The 22,101-nt window shown below is 40.8% G+C and overlaps 1 protein-coding gene across 2 annotated transcripts in view; it reads right to left on the bottom strand.

Annotated features, from left to right (window-relative positions):
• Window positions 1-15,477, bottom strand: part of LOC124144085 (elastase-like) — a 38,882-nt gene extending 23,405 nt beyond the window's left edge. Inside the window, exon 1 of one of the 2 annotated variants that reach the window (XM_046513345.2) lies at window positions 15,290-15,477. In XM_046513345.2, the coding sequence (XP_046369301.2) occupies window positions 15,290-15,320 (31 nt within the window). In that variant the 5' untranslated portion in view covers window positions 15,321-15,477. Of the gene's footprint in view, window positions 1-2,506; window positions 2,809-15,289 lie in introns of those variants that run through there. The other variant, XM_046513336.2, reaches the window with a different exon arrangement.
• Window positions 15,478-22,101: the final 6,624 nt, after the last annotated feature.

The following is a 22,101-nucleotide window of genomic DNA, read 5'->3' as shown; positions in this document are numbered from 1 at the left end:
CCAAAAGACGTTAAAAGATGGTTCTTGTTGTTTCGGCGCCCGGCATTAAGGGGCTAAAACAACTGGTAGGCTCGGAGTCAGTAGACTGTGTCTGAGTGGGGTATCGATGTTAAAACTGCGGCATATATATCTCAGTGTGCTAAGCACTATAAAACCGGCTTTAGTGGGGAGTTGTACAAGCAGTCACACACGCGCATGCGGGTCGCTACACAAGTCCAATAATCGCGAAGGCGACGTTAACCCCCATTTCTCCTCACATCACCTATATTTAGCAGGAGTTTTGTCCCTCAATCTCAATCAAGAAGCTTTTTACGTGTAATTACTGACTCAAAGAACATTTACCACACTGCGATCCCTTACAATGCTATGGAAAGGAAAAGACTTTTCTTTTCATTTTATTTTTCAATGTAAAAGTTAAGATATAATCAGCAGTTTAAATATCTTTAAAGCAAAAAAAAAACACATAATAAAAATAAGTGGAGACGGAGGGATAGCGACACAATATACCAGCGGTACATGTAATGGTCGGACGCATAAGCTTATTTGTACCCGAATACGAACTGAGTGCGTTACACCATAGGTGACAGGGGCGGGTTATTTAACAAAAATAAGCTGAAATTGTGTAATGTTGTTCCGTGTCCAATTACGTGCTAAGTGGGTCGCCAAACCGGTTTCGATTGTTAAAAATATTACAAATTATTCAGATTTGGCAACTAGGCTTGTCCCATTCTCTCCTGAATGAATAGCTGAAAGTGAAAGTGTGGTTTAAGCGTCGTCCTTCGTTCTTACATAGCTGTAAAAAAGCGGACCGCGAGAACATCCATATAATTAATTGAACCCGACCCGTGTGCCTGACAAGCGAACACAGTACCCACTGACCCCACCCCACCACCACCACCCCACCCACCCCACCACCACTCCCACCCCTCTTCTCATCTGAGCACAACCTTATAATATTTCAATTGAAACCTTTCTTAGAAATTCATGGGTTAATCCATGTTTTTAATATCTCGTTATATGTCACGGCGTCATTATAAGTGTTAAGCTATTTAGAATCATGCCCGCCGTGATATTGCTGGAATATTGCTGAAAGCGGCGCAAAACCATACTCACCCACTAGAATCATGCATATAGTATATTCATGTCTTGAACATTCGCCCTGAATAGGTTAAGTCTACATTATCATTATTAGTATATAAGACTTTTGTTTTTGTGCACTTGCTAAACACGTATGGTCGCTAACCCTGGTTTTGTTTTACCAAGTTATATGGACCACAGTTTCATTCAATCAAATATGCATTGCATACTGGGTGCATATAATTACATGTATACAGCTGACGCCTTTATAAGTTAAGTAGGTTAGACAGGGAGGTGTAGTATGACCCTACGTGTCTCTCTGAGATGTCCTGCCTAGCAACCCAGGCTCACAATAGTTTGACAAATAACAGGCGTCTGTACAAGCCCCATGTCTGATGATAAGTATCGGTGTGGACAGATGCAGATCAAAGCCTCGTGTCTGCTGAACGTGCATTAGAACATCCCGCGCTTGTTTACATTCGGTTGATGAAGGTGGGGATCTAGAGGATTAGATGTCGTGACTAAGATGCAGTCTACAGAAGCCCAAGATCACGTCTCTCGCGGCGGTGAGAACTCGACTCTGTCACCGTCAAAAGACGGAGTTATATCTCTGAGTGATTTTGGTGTCAAACTGTCAGGTAGCTCGCGTTTAACATTCACAAATAATAGGCCCGGTAAGTTGGCTTCAAAACATTTTCAATTACATACTCACTCTGTAATACAATGTGTACCATTTGTATAAACAAACTTGGTATTACTTCGTTATTAAAAAGACACACGTATACCTGGATCAGTATTTGGGAAAATATTATTTTGATGACCTATTGACGTTTTTCTTATTTAAACTTTAACTCTAAATATAAATACCTGATATTTATACAGGACTAATGTGAAAGAAGTAATAAATACTATATAATAAATACAAAGTATACTGATATAATCTTGACTAATGCATGTACACAAACAGCCTGCGTTAAAAGCTATAGGCAAGTCAGTTTACAGGACACTGTATTTGGGAAAATATTATTTTGATGCCCTATTGACGTTTTTCTTATTTAAACTTTAACTTAAATACCCGCTATTTATACAGGACTAATGTGAAAGAAGTAATAAATAATACATAATAAATACAAAGTTTACTGATATAATCTTGACTAATCCATATACACAAAATAGCCTGCGTTAAAAGCTATAGGCAAGTCAGTTTACAGGACACTGTATTTGGGAAAATATTATTTTGATGCCCTATTGACGTTTTTCTTATTTAAACTTTAACTTAAATACCCGCTATTTATACAGGACTAATGTGAAAGAAGTAATAAATAATACATAATAAATACAAAGTTTACTGATATAATCTTGACTAATCCATATACACAAAATAGCCTGCGTTAAAAGCTATAGGAAAGTCAGTTTACAGGACACTTACCTGTAGCGTAGAGCAACACAACCGCCCTCAGCTGGGCTCTCCCCATGCCTTTCATCGCTGAATGCTTACCGCATCTACATCCCTATATGTGGCTGTTCCACAATATTGTTGATGTGCGCACGTGATCTAATTGGCTCCGATGGGTTCATAATACGTTAATATCACCTTGACATGACTCTCAGTCGTACACGTGGGCTTGTAAATGGTAGAAAGCGGCGTTACAGCCTAATGTCACCGCTGAGCTCAGGCTGTGGGTTTTGTGAAGGGTAAAACATGCGTGGCGGAGTGTATGATGAATGCCTCCTGTAGCTACAGTAGAGGGTATGGGACGGGCGCTTTGCTTGAAGTGGCTATGTTAAGTGAACACTTCATGTATTACCCGGCAATATGCTTATTGGTTTTTTTCTAAATGGAGAAGCATTGGTTTTTTTAAATTTTGTTTGAGCCTCAACTTCACAAACATGTTGCTCCTGTATGTTGGACATATTGTGGCGAGTCACGGTTCAAGAAAGAAATGTAAGCGAAAAAAATGAAGTGAAAATGTATGGCAACAAAATGACTAATCATTTTAAATCACAGGGATGACGCCGGGTGTTCGTCGCCACATCTACCCATGCCGTTACAGGTTATGAACGTGCCACTGACTTTAAAATCCCGTGAAGATCCGGGTTAGAATTGGTCTTCAGCAAAACGTGCTTGTCGTAAGAGGTGACGAACGGGATCAGGTGGTCAGGCTTGCTGACTTGGTTGATGCATGTCATCGTATCGCAAATGCGTAGATCGATGCTCATGATATCGATCACTGGATTGTCTGATCAAGCCTCGATTATTTACAGTCCGCCGTCGGGGGCACGGGTGGCCCAGTCGTCTAAGGTGCCGCGATCCACAGTTGCGTCCCTTGGGCACGCCAGAAACCTATGATTGTGGGTTCGAATCCCGGTTCGCCCCGATTATGTTTCTAGGTATACCCGTATTCACCATACCCGTGCTCGTGGGTTTCATCGAAGTGGTAAACGTCTGGGACCTGCGTCACTTCGGGCTTTCGTCCAAAATTAAGCTGACACGCCGTGATATCACTGGAATACTGTTAAAAGCGGCGTTAAACCCAACTCACTCACTCACTACAGTCCGCCGTCAGATAAGAAAGAGGGCTTAAGGATGTCAACTTTTTTGTCATGAGTAACACAACGTTTTGGAGTATATGCTTACTCCTTCATCAGGTGTATATAGGTGGAATATTGCTGAGTGTGGTGTTAAACAATAAACAAACAAACAAACTTACCCGAGGTACCTTTCTGTATACACAAATATATCCTAGCATGACAACCCGAATACACACTTTTAGGGCCTAAACACATGAAATGAACTATCGTCACATAGCCAAAACGACACCTAAACACAAGAAATTTAAACGTGTTAAAAATCTAAACATGTTTAAATTTAAACTCGTTAAAATATGCTTTAAAATGTTTAAATTCATAACATGTATAAACTTTAACCACGTTTAAATTGTAAAAATGCCTGACCGTGTGTAAAATCTAAACAAGTTCAAAACTTTGAACATGTATAATAGCTCAACACATTTTAACGTGTTTAAATTAAAGCATGTTTAGAAGTTAAACACGTTTAAACATGTTTAGATTACAGGGATGTTGTGCTTAGGTGGTGTTATGGCTGTGAGACGATAGCGCATTTCATGTGTTTAGGCCCTAAAAGTGTGTATTCCGTTTGGGATTTAAACACATTCCTAAACATGTTTTGTATGTGTTTACGTTTCAAACAAATCTTTCTAGTGTCTACCCGTGTGGCCTCGGGTTAAAATACAATATGTCACCAACACTCTATTGCTGGTCGCACGCTGTGATAAAAATCGATTGATCGTTTGGCTCGATAACTTGGTTGATTAGGGCGGTCGGGTAGCCTAGTGGTTAAAGCGTTCGCTCGTCACGCCGAAGACCCGGGTTCGATTCCCGACATGGGTACATTGTGTGAAGCCCATTTCTGGTGTCCCCCGCCGTGATATTGCTGGAATATTGCTAAAAGCTGCGTAAAACCATAGTCACTCGCTCACTTGGTTGATTACGTGGCATCGTGCCCCGAGGACGTAGGACGTTGCTCATGCTATCAACCACGTGTTTATTTGCCCCAGTCAAACAACATTCCCTCACTCATGATTAAATAGAGGTAGTTGCTTAACTTATGTTTAGGTGTATATATCCTCTGTAGTGAAAGCTGTGGTGATCTTGTTGAGTCTTGAAAGTTTTAGGAATCAGTTGATTGATTAAAGTGTATTTAAAACACATATGTATAATAAGAAATTTTGTTTTCATTCCCCCTTTTAAAAACGTGCAGCAAAGCATTTCATGCATCGTTCGTAATTACAAATATCCCGTTTTTAAATATGAAAGAAAATGAGTAAATATCTTGGATCACTTCACACCAATTACGTTTTAACCTCAAACAGCACGACGTTTTTCACAGCTAATGCGTATTCGGTGTGTTAAACACTTCAAGTAACTGTGTGTTGTACCATCTTCTCATTTGACTCGGTAAAGATTCGTGCTACAAAAGTTCTTCACTGACCAGAGCATACATGAGTGTGTCTCAAGTCAATATAAGATGCACGATAACGAAGTGTGAGTGAGGGAGTGAGTTTGGTCAAAGTAAACTGACGTCCAAAAGAAACTTTACCAGAGTTTGAAATCACTCTTGCTCAAAAACAACAAAACATACATGCATGAAGTAAAGTGTATTGAGAAGATCAATATATCAACATAATCAACACTGAAAATGACAATCATACCGCGACCGAGAATGACGTCAGAGCCCCCCAAATTTGGGTGTGGTACAAAACTCGAGCTTTCAGAATCATGGACAATAGGCAGAGTACATAAACAATCGCTCACGTTTAATAACAAGTCATTAGTAGCGTGTGTGACCACCAAACACGCAAAAACTCTTCAACGCACAGAAAAAGTCAGTCGTCTGATGAGGTCACGTGGGATTTGACGCCATTCTTCTTGGAGGGCCAAGATCAGTTCTTGCCGGTTGGCTGGAGAGTGTGGTCGTTGTCGAACACGACGATCCATTAAGTCCCAGAGGTGTTCTATGGGTGACATGTCGGGTGAGCGTGCAGGCCACGGCAGGACGTTGACGTTGTTGGCTGCGAGGAAGTTAGTGACAATTCTGGCTGTATGGGCTTTAGCGTTGTCATGCTGATAAATGACACCACGTGGCTGCTGTTGGAGAAATGGTAGGACAACTGGACGAAGAATGTTATCCATGTAACGCTGAGCTGTCAGTTTTCCGTCAACGATGACCAGCGGTGTCCTCTCCTGCCCACAGATCCCTCCCCACACCATGACACTCCCTCCACCATATGGTACGACCTCCTGCACGCAACACGCCGCCGTTCGTTCACCCCTTCGGCGGTAAACACGTTGTCTCCCATCAGCCATAAACATACAGAATCGACTTTCGTCAGTGAAGACAACCCTCTGCCAGTCACGTCGCTGCCAACGTCGTACAGTCCGGGCCCATCTCAATCGCAGACGACGATGTTGCCCTGTTAATAGCTGTCCTCTGTATGGTCTAAAAGCCCTGATTCCATGAGCCCTGAGTCTCCTGACCACTGTCTGTCGACTAACCCTGTGACCTAAGGCATTTGTCGCCGATGACGTCACTGTCAGGAAGCGATTTCGGAGGTGCAAGGTACGCAAGTACCGGTCATCATAGGGCGTGGTCACCCTGGGTCTGCCTGTTCTTGGCCTGTCAGCGGTCCGCCCTGTCTGTCTGTAACGTTGCATCAAGTTGGTAACGGCAACACGGGAGCAACCGAAGGTTCGTACAATATGGGCGTGGCATTTCTTTTGTATTTTTTATCACTGAGGATGTCTTGCCGTTCCACTCGTTTTATACCCTTACCCGCACGTGCATTTTCTGTTGTCCGTGGTGCATGTGTTTTTCACTTTTTCGCGTGTTATCCCGCAAACATGTAACAGACGATTAACATTTTCTGCAGTCACTATTGTTGTATTTAGGCTATGTGTTTTAGTGAGTGAGTGAGTTGGGTTTTACGCCGCTTTTAACAGTATTCCAGTTATATCGCGGCGTGGCAGCTTAATGTGGGAGGAAAGCCCGAAGTGACTATGTATTTTAGATAGACTTTATCGAAAAAAATTGTATACTTTGTCTGAAATTTATATTTTCAGTTGGTAAAGTTTCTTTTGGACGTCAGTTTATTTCAATCATTTCACGGTGTGTAAACTTAATGTGAGAGGAAAGCCTAAAGGGCTACAGATCTAAGATCTTAGATGTTTGCCCTTAGGGTTATATGGTGCTGGTAGATCAAACATCATAAAAGTCCACGACTGAAATATCAGATCGAACCTCTCCTCTCTGAACATTAGCCATGGTAATCATGACGAGTTGTGGAAAATAAAAACCTTACATATGAAAATTCTTGTTACTTTAAAGAAAATCCGAAACACCAAATGCACTTCCTCCCAAGATTTCAAAGAGCATCATAGGGCTCTTGCTCTAAAGATGTTGTTTTGATCAAGGTTCCAACATGTAAGGCCTCAGTAAAGCTTTCAAAAAGTGTTATGGGAGACATGTGGAGGACATTTCTAAATCTGACGTACGTATCAGTGACGAAAATGGTGTCCGATGCAGTTCCCTAATTTGACTTGTACCATATGTTCCCGTGTTTTTCAGGTGAACATTTGACTTGCCTTTGCATGTGTTTGTGACGGGTGCCACCGATGGGGCAGGATACGCTCACATCTTCGCGAACACCTAGTAGCATCACAATTTGACAGTGATTTTTAAACACATGCTCATTATTAAGTCGGAATAGTACAATCGACTGATTTTGACCCAGATTTCTAATTCATATGGAAAAGATGTTGTCACTTTTATTTATTGTAATAGTTATGTCGCTATTTCAGTGATATTTCAAGAATCACTTTTTCGAAAGGATTACTTTAAAACTACAAACAGATGCAAACGCCATTACTGACATGTTTTTAAGTATAATTACAAAAAACATGACGTCATTAATGACTTCAGAACTTTTATAGAGTGCAATTAGTTCTTGGGGTAAACTGCTTACTACGATTCCACAACACAAATACATATTCCTGGTGCTTGTTAGAGCTCCCCCTTTATGTCTAAATTCCCGCTAGGGTGGTTTGAAGCAATGGGAAGATGTTTCGTAATGGGCAATAATAACGGGGACGTATTTTTTCTCTGTGCTTAAAGGTTTACGCAGAAAGCTTCAGGTACGCCTCAATGCCGTTGGTAATACTATGAAGTATTCTAGCGCCTCGTTTTCATTTTTTAGGATTCTTTCTTTATATAGACCATTTTCAGTTGATTTTTTAACGAAAATAGTGGACACGGGAAACCATGTTGGAAGAACTAAATAAGTCGTTTTATAAGTACGAGGATGAAATGTATTCTGTGAGGAAGAAATCTACACTGATTTATCTGAGATGAGCTTTCTCTTAATCCACCGTGATTTAAAGTTGGTGTCTTTGAATAAGTATTTATTAAAATGACAACAAAATCAAATCTTAAGTAGTGATCGTCATAGCTTGAGGTGTCCTGTGTGTGATGAGCAAGTCTTAGAAGTTTCAATTAGTCTGTTAGAACGGCTAAGTAGCTTTAGAAGTTAAAGCGGGCGTTCGTTACCCCGAAGACCCGAGTGATTTTCATATTTGTATACTGTGTGAAGTATATTCTGGGTGTTCGCTTGTGTCGGTTCAGGATGGTGTCATGGGAGACTGAATGGGGTTTTGAGACACTTTATAGTGTAAGTTTGTGAACTTCAAAGGAATTACCTCAATATTTTACCTCTATGGTTTTCAAAACCAAATGTAAAACATTTTTAGAAATATAAATATTGACTATAAATGCATAGGTAAATCTATACAATCATGTTTATTTATATCTCCGTGAAAGATAAATAACCATAGCCGTAATGAAATCGTGACATCTAGAAAGTATTAAGACTCCTAAGATAGTTATCCCTCTTTTGTTTCAATGAACTAAACATATTTCAAAGCTCACTATTTTCATTTTTCATATTTTTACTGCATGAGGGATCTATTGTTGGGGCTTTGGTACCGCCTCTGTTCTTCCAGAGCTGATCGTATCTGGCAGGTGTATACACAAAAAAGGACAAAACTTGTAAATGTCGGGGGTTGCGGACTTCAGGACCTCGTATGATGGTTGTAAAGAAATGAAATGCTTTTCCCACACTATTATTACATGCATGTCTGATTCCAGGTTTTGTTGTCAACTTCTTGTTTATTTCATTCATTGAACAAGCAGTTACTGTTTAGGAATTCTATAAAATAGGTTGTAACAAAAGCCTGTTGACTGACATATAGTTTAGGGTATCAAGAAGTATTTAAATGTATGAATAGCCGTTTGTGGACCTTAACTTTTAGACATAGATACTTCTAAAATGGCATGTATTTGGGTAGCTACGACAACAAAGCCAGATATATTGTTATGTAAAAAGAAATCTTATTTTTTTTCGATAACACGTGACCTTCTTTCGTTGCTATTTCGGAAGCATGCGATAGTATAGGGAGCATCGAGAACTGGCTATCGCTGTGAGGAGCTTGGAAGAACCCCTTGGCAAAGGTACAATTAAAGACTAGGGCCCCGTACCAGAGGACTATAGTACATAATTGTTAAGGGTTTTGAATTGCGACAGTCGCAGAGATAAGGCCCGACATTAGGAACAGTCCATATTTCTTTGGCCGCCTATTTCTGTGTCAGGGAGGTGTAACGTGCATCCTAGAAGTCAAGGCAGCAAAAAGGAGAACACGTTTATTTTTATAATCTCATGCTTACATTGCTATTTAATCAGCAGTAACGAAGACTCGGCGGTTTAAATATATGTGGCCTGAGACTTTCACGAGGGCATTAAAGGATATACTGCACATTTATAAAGATTGTAAATCAGGAAACAAGAGCTTAGCATTATCTGTTCATTTAATACACTGCACGAATGTTTTTGTGCCGCATTTATAGCTTCACTGTACGACTGATGCATATATCGTCAATCATTTACTGCAACGCTACACGAATGTTCAATTTGTTTTCAATCATTTACTGCAACGCTACACGAATGTTCCATTTGTTGTCAAGAATTTACTGCAACACTGCACGAATGTTATATATGTTATGAAGCATTTACTGCAACACTGCACGAATGTTACATATGTTATGAAGCATTTACTGCAACACTGCACGAAAGTTCCATTTGTTGTCAAGCATTTACTGCAATACTGCACGAATGTTCTACATGTTAGAAAGCAATTACATCTACGCTGCACGAATGTTATATATGTTATAAATCAATTACTGCTACACTGCACGAATGTAATATATGTTATGAAGCATTTACTGCAACAGTGAACTGATGTTCCATTTGTTGTCAAGCATTTATTGCAATACTGCACAAATGTTCTACATGTTAGAAAGCAATTACATCTACGCTGCACGAATGTTATATATGTTATGAAGCATTTACTGCAATACTGCACGAGTGTTATATATGTTATAAAGCATTTACTGCAACACTGCACGAATGTTCGATTTGTTGTCAAGCATTTACTGCAATACTGCACGAATGTTACATATGTTATAAAGCATTTACTGCAATACTGCACGAATGTTCTACATGTTATAAAGCATTTACAGAAACACTGTAGGAATGTTCCATTTGTTGTCAAGCATTTACTGCAATACTGCACAAATGTTACATATGTTATAAAGCATTTACTGCTACACTGGACGGATGTTCTACATGTTATAAAGCATTTACTGCAACACTGCACGAATGTTCCATTTGTTGTCAAGCATTTACTGCTACACTGCACGAATGTTCTACATGTTATAAAGCATTTAATGCAACACTGCACGAATGTTCAATTTGTTGTCAAGCACTTTCTGAAACACTGCACGAAGGTTCCATTTGTTGTCAAGTATTTACTGCAATACTTCACAAATATTCTACATGTTGTAAAGCATTTACTGCTACACTGGACAGATGTTTCCAAATGTGAGGAAACATTTACTTCTGCAATGTAGGAGTGTTCGATGTTTTCATTATGCAGTACGTCATTTGTGTGGGTTCATTTGTGAGGTAGGTTTTACTGTTGTATTGTACACGTGTCATATATGAGGTAGGTTTTACTGATGTACTGTAATACGTGTTCTTATGTGAGGTAGGTTTTACTTTTGTACTGTAAACATGTTTCATTAGTGAGATAGGTTTTACTGTTGTGCTGTACATACGTGTTCATATGTGAGGTAGGTTTTACTGTTGTACTGTATATATGTGTTCCTATCTGTTCCTATCTGACGTAGCGGCTGTACTGTACAGAAGTGTTCCTATATAAGGTAGCTTATAGGGTTGTACTATACATCCGTGTTCCTGTTTCAATATGACAAAATAACAGTTACATAATAATAACATTTGATCCGTGAAGATCCGGGGTGGAATAGGTCTTCAGCACCCAATGCTTGTCGTAAGAGGCGACTTACAGGATCGGGTGGTCAGGTTCGCTGACTCGGTTGATGCATGTCATCGTATCCCAATGCGTGGATCGATGCTCATGATATCAATCACTGGATTCTCTGATCCAGACTCGATTATTTACAGACCGCCATCATATAGCTGGAATATTGCTGAGTGCGGCGTTAAACAACAAACAAACATAATAACATTTGTAAATATGATGAAATATTTACGGTAGGATTTAGTCCCAACATATACTATATTCTTTAAAGTGAGTGAGTATGGTTTCACGCCGCTATTAGCAATATTCTAGCAACAACACGGTGGGGACACCAGAAACGGGCTTCACACATTTTACCCATGTGGGGAATCAAACCCGGTTCTTCGGCGTGACGAGCGAACGTTTTAACCACTAGACTACCCCACCGCCCCTTAAGATACGAGGGGCGTTCAATAAGTTTTGCAACTTCAATATAAGACCAAGTCGCAGAATATCTTTTGCACTTTTATTTTTCAAATTAATCTCCATTCACCTCAATACACTTATTCCATTTGTCCTTCAAGCTTTTAATACCACTTTTATAGAAATCCGCAGATTGGCCCTCTAACCACGCCTCTGTGGCAGCCTTTATGTCCTCATCATCCTGGAAGCGTCTTCCACGTAGGGCGGATTTCATTTGCCGGAATAGGAAACATTCACTTGGGTGTAAGTCTGGGCTGTAGGGTAGGTGATTTAACTGTACAGAAATTCTTATGTATGAAAATAATCCATGTAAACATGTCAAATATACAGACTGCACGGATGTAGACAGGTCTGAACCAGGTAACTGTGTACACAGTCAAGACCCCGAGACTTCGTTACCTTGATCTATTTGGTGTGCAGTATAAGGAACACTTTTGTTCACACAGTAGCAGATGTACCCGATCAGTGACAATAGCTGTTGGTGGCGGCTTGCCTTGATTGTATAGGGTTTGACAAATACTAGGGAGTTCATATGACAACAAATATACCTTCCCAAAGAAACATGCTGACGTGTATTGGTGCCCGATCACAATACGTAGACGCTATGGTGATACACGCCGCTTTCTTATCCGTTTGTGCCAAATATTTTCCATATAACAGAAACTCTCTTCGTGAAGCCATACACTACACTATTGTACTATGTGTATCGATATATTGTTACGTTTGGACGCAGTCTTCAAATAATTAAAAGTGACAAAAAACATTTCCATAATCAGAAGAAATCCAAAAATTGTCCATTCTTCGATTCCGGTTGTATCATAAGTACGTGTTTGTGAATCACCATCAAATTGTGATGACACCAGGTGTTCGCGACGAGGTGAGCGTGTCCTGCTCCACCGGTGGCACACGCGCAGGGTCTCCAAACCAATGGGAGTATAACCCATAGCTCGCGCTGAAGGGTCCCGCGGGATACAGGAAGACATATTAAATAGTGAAGATGCTATGTAGCTCACCTGCATTAGTTTGGGGTATTTTCATTAACAAAATCTGGATACAATGAAAAACAAGCAGAATCATACCATGTCTTGCTACTACCAACTGCCTCTACACGCAACTACACACTGAAACGTGGACACCGAGTACGACTTTAAATCATCTTTAATTGTTCAACATGGTTACCATGGCAACCACAGAGGTACGTGAAGATCAAAAGTCAAATTTGGGCGAGATGCACAACAAAACGTAAAACGTGTTAATGGGCGTACCCCATACATACAGCATATAACATTTCACTGAGTAATGGGCGGTAATATTTAAAATCAGATCGGATTTTATACCAACTTTTAGAGACACCAAAAGTATTTTCGTTACAGAGGATATATATAAATGTAAAGGTTTTTGATGGATCGAAAACGTATAGATTGTATATACGTCTTTGGACGGACGGACAATTTTCATTTGATAAAACGATAGCTAATCTAGTAAACATTTAACTTTTCTTTAACCTAGAATGTTTTAGCTTCTTTTCAATGTACGTAAACTCTGCTAGGAATAAGCAAGTAATTGGCTTGATAGTATCATATACCACTGAGTCAAGGCATGTTGAGCACGTCATTTGTTTTCAGAGCAACTGGGCCCTTGAAACCGACACAGAGTGAGTTTATCGCCATAGCCCTAGATATGTCAGATGCAGTGTGTGATGCCAGTTATTCCAAGCTGGAAATGCCGTGACATTTGATGCAGAAACACTCAGCAAACGTAGCAGGTCGTAAGATGCGGTGTTATTTCATTTGTAAAGCTGGATATTAGGCTGACATCAACCCACGTTAAGTCTAGGAAGCACCGACTTGTGAACAAGTTGTCAGAAGCTGGTTTGGCGGAATCGTGTGTGAATGACAGAGGCCACTTTGGGAAAAGCTAGCCTGGAACCAGTCCCTGCATGTTTCCAAATATACTTAAATTAAAAAATATCCGGGGTATATTTGTCTCCACGTCACTTGTGTGTTCTGAATGCATTCCCTTGTGGAAATTTTAACAAAACTTGGAAGCAATGTTTCATTTTTCGTGATGTTTGTTTGATTATTGAATTTCATGTGGGGTATGATTTAAGTGCGCCCGAGTGGTTTATTTTCCCTGTAGTGTTTGATTATACGATAAACAACGACCACGAGTCTTTTATTTTTTATATGAGATGTACAGATTCTTTAAGGATGTTAATAAAATGTGCAAGCTTTAACTATATTTGCCCGTATTCAAAATGATGAGTCCCTGAATAGAAATCAACTTCGGCGAGTCCATTTACGAACAGGTGGGTAAGGTTTGGTATTTCCCGCACCTTCTCACAATCCTCACGTGGATCACCTGCACCTTTTCTCCTTATACCGTTCGTCATATCTCTCCCACTTTTAGATACGATCGTCCGGTCATGACGGCATCTAGCTCGACAATACGGATATGACAGTATCCCGTTCGCTAGTGCTTGTCTCTTCGTTGTGTAGACAGTATTTTGTTTGAAAGTTTGGTAGATAATGGGAATCTAGTATGTATGTTGTATTATTAGAAGCTGATCGACGACCTGACTCGGGTATTGTATGTATATGTACCCCCGCGTGTACAAGTAATTATCATATCACTGAGAAACTTAACCAACCGACATCCTGAGATATGCATGATCAGCGAATTTCAGATATTTGCCACAACACAACTCATGTTTCTGACCCCCGGGCGGTGTGACGTCCCATTTCAGGCAACCATGACACATAGACGCCCTTCACTCTAAAAAGAGTTGAAAATGTCAGCTTCGACGTCAGTGATAACTAGATTTGGTGGCAGGAATGTCATCTTGCCACTCGCACGGTTTAGCTTGATAGAATGAAGTGATATTTAATTTAACCCTTTGCCGTGCCTGTAGGATGACAAGACAGAATAATGGATATTTGCTTAATTACCACTTTAATCTTAATTACCACTTTAATCTTAATTACCACTTTAATCTGACAAACAGTGCGTGTAACAAGCAAAGAACCAGTTATGATAAAGCCTTCTAATTGCATAAATATGAGCAAAACTTGACTTGTTCATTTCAACACTTGTTGGGTTACAGAGTTGCCCATAATTCGAATTTTATTTGAATTTGGAAAAATCGTCACTTTTTGCTTAGTTTGGCCATGCTTATGTTCTTGAACATGTCAGAAATATAACAAAAAACATGCAAATGTAAAAAAACAGATATCTGTCAACCATGTCAGCCAATTTTCATACCAGTGTTACGACGTTTTCAGCAACTTCAAATTTGACCTTTTCAGTTGGTCATATAGTTCCCTTCCCTCCCTCCTCGGCCTTTGTATATATTACCTTTAATCTCTTTAAATAACCTCGCTATCCATTTGGTGTAATATGTAAACATGCTGTATTTCGAAATGGTTGCTGTATTTCGAAATTGTTGTTTCACATATAGAGTGAGTGAGTGGTTTTACGCCGCGTTTTAACAATATTCCAGCAATATCACGCCGGGGGATACCAGAAATGAGCTTCACGCATTGTTCCCACGTGGGAATCGAACCCTGGTCTTCGGTGTGACGAGCGACCACTTTAACCACAAGGCTACCCCACAGAATAAGATTAAGAGAACTTTATTTTGTTTATTTCGGAATCAACATAATCGTATAAGCAAGCTAACGTTTCCTCTATGTAACAGAAGAGACAACGATATAGTCATTGTATAATAGCAAATTAAAATGCAATAAAAAATAAATATATTACTAAGCTGTTTACTTCTTACCTGCAACAAATATCCACAGAACAGCCCTCATCTCGGGGAGTCCTCCGAAGGTGCAGAACACAGCTCCAGGCCAGTCCCTCACCTCATGTTAATGTATCAACTTCCGTTAACTAACAGTTAATGGTCTCAAACAGCTCAGCTGTTTTATAACGGTACTCCCCCGGACTCCCTGGCAGCGTCTACTCCGACTGATGGCGCGCTGGCAGGGCTCTCTCACTGCAAGGCTCTGTAATATGTTCTGTTTGGGATTGGGAGGGGCGGAGGTTCTCATGTTGGAGAAAGGTCTAAACTCTGTAGCTCACCCGTGTCTATCTAGTTCATGCGGTTGGCTTTGTGTGATCACAGTGTTGTCTCTCGGTGGCATGCGCGTTCAGTCGTTTCATTAAATACGTTAATAAATATCAAAACAAAACGTGTTTACAATGTGTTTACATGAGACATATATATCTATGTTCAATTATGTGTGGGTTCCTTGTTAGAAAAGGATAGAACAATACCCCATGCTTGTACAGACGACTGAAAGCGATCAAGTTGTCAGGCTCATTGACTTGGCTGATCGTGTATCATCATGCCCCGATGACGTGGATCGTTACTCATGCTTTCCCTCACTGGTTTGTCTAGTCCAGAGTCGATTATGTCCCGGCCACTGTGAAACAGTTGCAATAGTGCAGACTGCGGCGTAAAACAACACTCACTCACTCACTGCCTCAACAGTGACGACACCAGGTGATTGTGGCAACTATTGGCATTTGGGTGTGTAAACCGTCTACTACGACCGAGGGACCCGTGAAGACCCGGGATAGAATGGGTTTTCATCAACCCATGCTTTCCGTAAAAGGCGGCTGTGCTTGTCATAAGAGGCGACTAACGGGATCGGGGGGTCAGGCTCGCTGACTTGATGATGCATGTCATCGTATCCCAATCACGTCGATTGATGCTCATGATGTCAATCATTTGTCTGGGTCAGACTCGAATGTTTACAGGCCGCCTTCATATATTGCTGAATGTGGCGTTAAACAACAAACAAACAAACGATAACCGAGTCGGAGTGAAAAATCATTGCCACGTGACTAGATACATTCGCCTTAACGCTCACACCTATTATTGGCGGCATATTGGACAGAACTTGACACAACCCAGCCAAGTAGAGGTATACTATATAGTTATATGAAAGAATCGGCTTGCCCATAACATTTTATGTAGTATATATCCCATATGATCATAGCTCGGCACGGACCTGACCCGTCACTTGGTTCTCACCTGTAAACCTATTCCAAAATTATCAAAGCTGAATTACTCAAAGCACGCTCTTCCCGTACCCATCTCAATATATATAATTGATCCTCTAGTTCTTCACATTTCAACAGTGTCAGTGGTTGTCTTTCCTTGTAGACATATATTGATTGAACAACTTGCGAAAAATTAAAAATCCACCCGCCAATCTAAACAACAGAAAGAATAAGCACGCCGCAAAAATGTAAGTGGTCACAAGTCTCACGTATTGGGAAGTCTCACGTCGCGTCCAAGATTATTGCACTTGCATAGCGACGTGCAATCCCGTGTGCGTGCGTGAGTGCGTGCGTGTGTGTGTGGCTGCTTGTACTAGTCCGGACTGATGCCGATTGATAGTGCTAGCCCACTGAGATACCATGCCGCAGTTTAACATGAATACCCCACTCAGACACAGTATACTGACTCCGAGCCGACCAGTCCTTGTTTTAGCCCCTTAATGCCGAGCGCCAGACAGGGTACACCTGTAACGAGATATATATAATTTCCTTTCATGTAAAATGCCTGGTGACATGAGATGCCGTGATGACATATTGCTCACAACTCGCTGTTTGCGCCTAGCTTGCCGAGTCTGACACAGGTGAACTGTCATTATTGACATCGAGCTCCGCGTTGAGCACAGTTAACAAAAGCTTACTTGTGATCCAGCGTGTATAATACTCATTTTTTCCTAGAACGTTCTTAGCTAATAACCTTCACATTTTTTTTAGCACGAAAACGGATTTGAACATGAAATCGTCCTCTTAAACGTTTTAAAACCTCGGGGTCAGGTTAGTACCCTGATACATCACGCTACATATACACGCTCAATAAAAGATTATATATTTTTTCATTAAACGTATGTCTGTTTGTTTGTTTCTTCTTTAAAGCCGCACTGAGCAATAATCCAGCTATATGACGGCGGTCTGTAAATAATCGAGTCTGGACAAGACATTCCAGTGATTGACATCATGAGCATCGATCCACGCATTAAGGATACGATTACATGCATCAACCAAGTCACCGAGCCTAACCACCCGATCCCATTAGTCGCCTTTTACGACAAACATAGTCGAATCTTAAGTATTGGTTTCCGGATCTTCACGGGTGGTTTTCATTTAAGCGAACAACTAGGTTTTATAGCTGTTACATCGTCGTTCAACCTCACGTTCACAATGCACTCACACATGCATGTCTAGCTGCCATGCTCTTTTCATATCCCAAAATTTTCGTACGAAATATATATTTATCTGAACACATTGAAACTTCAGCCAGCGCCACTGCATAATATTCGATCAGGGCTAGTACCATCAATACCGTGGCCCTCATCAAGGATGGACAAGGTATATCCATGTCGGGTCGTTCTGCCATTCATTCTAAGTGGGCGGGCTCTTTGTTGTACACCTCACCGGAGTAAATTAGTGTAAAATACGTCATCGTATCTAATTACATACAACTAAACATTTGAGTCACCGAAAAATAGGACTCGGTTGTGAAAAACTTGACAATGGTCGCTTTTCATGTATTTGGGGGAAATGAGACACGTGATTGTAAAACACACTGGATACTCTGGTATGAAGTAGTCGTCATGTAAACGTTACGTAGCTGACCTGACAATACCGACGAAAACGGGTGTCACGGGAATGTCACCGAACATCAGCCGAGAAAGAGAAGGTCACAGGTGACACTGCAGATGGTTTTTCGTGTTCTTTCGGCGAGATCTATTGGATTGTATGGTGACCTATAAGGGACACTGGATTGTGTTGGCCATGTCAATTTGTTTTTCGGTATAACAACGTGTATTTCACGTTTTCTTTCGGATATTTTATATATTTTTAGACTTTGCTCCATCAAATCATTAAAAATATTCAACAAAACTAAATAACCAGTAAAACAGGAACTGTGTATCTTAGAACTCCGTAAAGTAAAAAAAAAAAAAAAAAGCAAAAAAACAAAAACAACACTAAACACTGATGCAATCTCGTAAAAAAACAAATATGCAACAAAAAGGTATTATGGGGAACGTCTAAATGTTAAATCAGAATCACAGAAGAAGACAAATAAAAACTCTAAATACAGTAGACTACGGTTATAACGAACTCGGGACCACTAAGTTTAGATTGTAATAACCGTAGTTCGTTATATGCATACATACATCATATATACAACAACTGGTCGGGACCAGTCTTATTCTTATATATTTCGTGATCCTCATTTGAGATTTCGGCTTTTCGATGAACGGACTTCTTAGTTTCGTGTTCGGTTTTCACAGCTTTGGGGCGATATTCGGGTTTTCTTGCTATTTCCCGTCTCCTTTTTTTTAAAAGATATGTACTAGTTCATATGTAAATGTGGGATACTCGAAAACATTTAAACATATCGAACACGTCCCTAAGTGGCCACCACGGAAATGATACGCGTCGAGTGTTCAGTAAGTATGGCTCGTGTTACATCGGGTCGGCTTTTCTCTGTGCAGGTAATCATTACCACGACATTATCATTTGAGTGAGTGAGTGAGTGAGTGAATTGGGTTTAACGCCGCTTTTAACAGTATTCGTGTCAGCTTGATGTGGGAGGAAAGCCCGAAGTGGTATGGTGCTGACAAACCTAGAAACATAATCGGGGCGAACCGGGATTCGAACCCACAATCATAGGTTTCTGGCGTGCCCAAGGGACGCAACTCTGCACAGCGAATCGTGGCGCCTTAGACGACTGGGCCACCCGTGCCCCAATTATCATTTGACATGACATGGGTACATATGTACCAACCCATTGGGACTTCGGGTACGAATATGGGTCCAAACAACCAATGCATGTCGCAAGAGGCGACTAAATAGTTTGAGGGGCCAGGCTCAGTGACTAGCATGTCATCGTATCCAATCAGCGCGAATCGATGCTCATGATGTCAATTACTGGATTGTCTGGTCCAGAGTCGATTAATTACTGACCACCGTGTTTTTATTTACAGCCGACGTTATATAGCAGGGCTATTGCTAAGTGCGGCAATTAACACAAACAACAACAAACGTAGCAGAATCAGGAGACGGGACAGGTTGACATGCATCAACCAAGTCAGCGAGCCCGTCCATCCGATCCCGTTAGTCGCCTCTTACGACAAGCATAGTCGCCTTTTACGGCAAGCATAGGTTGCTGAAGACCTATTCTACCCCGGATCTTCACGGGTCGTCATATGTGTGAAATAAATACATTTACCAATGGTGCTATGACCTGTATACATTTTCATTGAGAGTCACTCAAACTTATTGTTATTTTGTCATCCGACATCAATGTTTTGAACTGCTCGCTAAAGGTATCTAAATAAGACCACAATCAAGGTACAGCTGGTTATGGTATCGTTTCGGTAAGTCCTACCCCGAAATGGGCACGTATTGATTTGAATGAAGTAAATGGTTCACGAAGACACATTAATGCAACCATAGCTTAGAGTCCTTGCTCCCAGTATATTGAGTCATTTTCTCGCCATTAAAAGTTCCAGTATTGCAATATCTTAAGTATTCTTGCAGTGTCCGTAGTTGACAGCCATTGTGAACATTCGATTTCCTCTCTTCACAAGGAGAAAATACTATAGACATACGTCATCCTGAACTTCCATTGGGATGCCCATAGGAGGATCCAAAGGGGGGTCAAGTAAAATTATCTGAGAGAGGATTTTGATTTTGAAATGATGGCTCCGCCCTTGGTGCCAACATGGAGATGTAAAGATGGTAGACTATTTTAGCGTTATTTAGCATATCACGACGGGAGCACCAAGAATCCTATATGAAATTAAAACCCTTCAGTTTGAAATGCACAGCTTGAACCACGAGTGAGTGAGTGAGTTGGGTTAAACGCCGATTTTAACAGTATTCCAGTTATATCACGGCGTGTCAGCTTCTTCTCAGACGTTTACCACTTCGGCGAAACCCACGAGCACGGGTATGGTGCTGACAAACCTAGAAACATAATCGGAGCGAACCGGAATTCGAACCCACAATCATAGGTTTCTGGCGTGCCCAAGGGACGCAACTCTGCACAGCAAATCGCGGCGCCTTAGAAGACTGGGCCACCCGTGCCCCCGCTTGAGCCACGAGTCAAAAGTCATATACTCTTTTGTAATTATTTTATGGCAGTGTCACTGGATACATAAATACGCAAATCTGCCATGATGAAACGTTTAGGCAATTTCCCTTCATTCATGTTATACAGACTCGCATTCCAGCTCAGTACATACTGACAACACCGTTACTGTGTTGGATACGGTCACTGAAACAGCACGACGCCAGTCAAGGTTCATGGGTATGTAATAACAGGATTATTGTGGTGTCAGTGTGAGCGTATACTTTAGTTTAACCGAGACCTCTTGCATTGGGTACAACCGATGTGTGTCAGCAAAGATAATTACAGATAATTTGTAGATTTTAAAAAAAAAGGTTCGGAACACGTTCGGTTAAATGCTATGCTTTATTGTATACAGTTGTTTGTGAAAGTTCCAGTTTACTCCACCGTGATGTGGCTAGTCGTTTAAAAAAATGTATTGTGATACTTTTCTCCATGGCTATTAAATATCTCAGCTGCTTCGGGTTTAATGTCTGACAATGAAAGAACTGAGAGATGAACATTATTGCAGTTAAATCATGCGTGCATTTATGGCGCGTCTAATGGTTTTTAAGAGACACCATATCTATTCGATCACTACTTCAGAACACACGGTTTTTTCCTGTGAAAAGATCAAAGAAATGGTGTGTGTGTGTGTGTGTGTGTGTGTGTGTGTGTGTGTGTGTGATTAAATCCATATCATGTTCACGAACAATATTTGTTTTGTTAAACCTGTTCCTGGGTTTTATTTCAGAGCAACCCCAGGTCATACCCCTATCCCGAATGTCGAAGGGCGGTCCTTAAGCTTCATACATGGAGTAATATGGAGTAATACAGCTAGATTCTGTCCTCCCATTTCAAAGTCCTACTGTTGAGTGAGTGAGTGAGTTTGGTTCAACGCCGCTTTTAACAATATTCCAGTTATATCACGGCGTGTCAGCTTAATGTGGGAGGAAAGCCTGGGATGACGCAGGTCCTCGTGATAAGTAGATGAAATGTGTATCAACGTACGAAAACAACAATTGCTAAAACAAACCTGATCACCTAATGACAAGCCACAGTGAACTGGTTTTCGTGTTTACGTCAATACATGCGGTAAACCTGACATGGCATGCAGGCACACTTGAGGTAAAGAGGAACTGAAAGAGGTTGTGGAAGGTACCAATCTTTCCAGTGTTGTAAATAGATCTCATTACGTTGCTTCTCTACTTCATCTTAGTGCAGAATATTTTCATCAAAGCAATATCAGAAACGTTAGACAACCATTAGCAATGGCGAAGACCTGTTCTACCATTGTTTATAATAGACTACCAGCCACGGCCATAACAGAAGTTCATCTCAGTGCTGTGGCAGGTGAACGTCAATATCTATGGGGGTCGTTTTCACTAAATGGGGGACGGGCGCGGTTAGCCAAATGTCTTTGGCGCAGCATCTTCCTGAGACAAGGG

Source organism: Haliotis rufescens, unplaced genomic scaffold (assembly GCF_023055435.1).
Source record: "Haliotis rufescens isolate VD_foot unplaced genomic scaffold, xgHalRufe1.0.p SCAF_82, whole genome shotgun sequence".
Taxonomy (NCBI): domain Eukaryota; kingdom Metazoa; phylum Mollusca; class Gastropoda; order Lepetellida; family Haliotidae; genus Haliotis; species Haliotis rufescens.
This window is presented reverse-complemented; position numbering and strand designations above follow the sequence as displayed.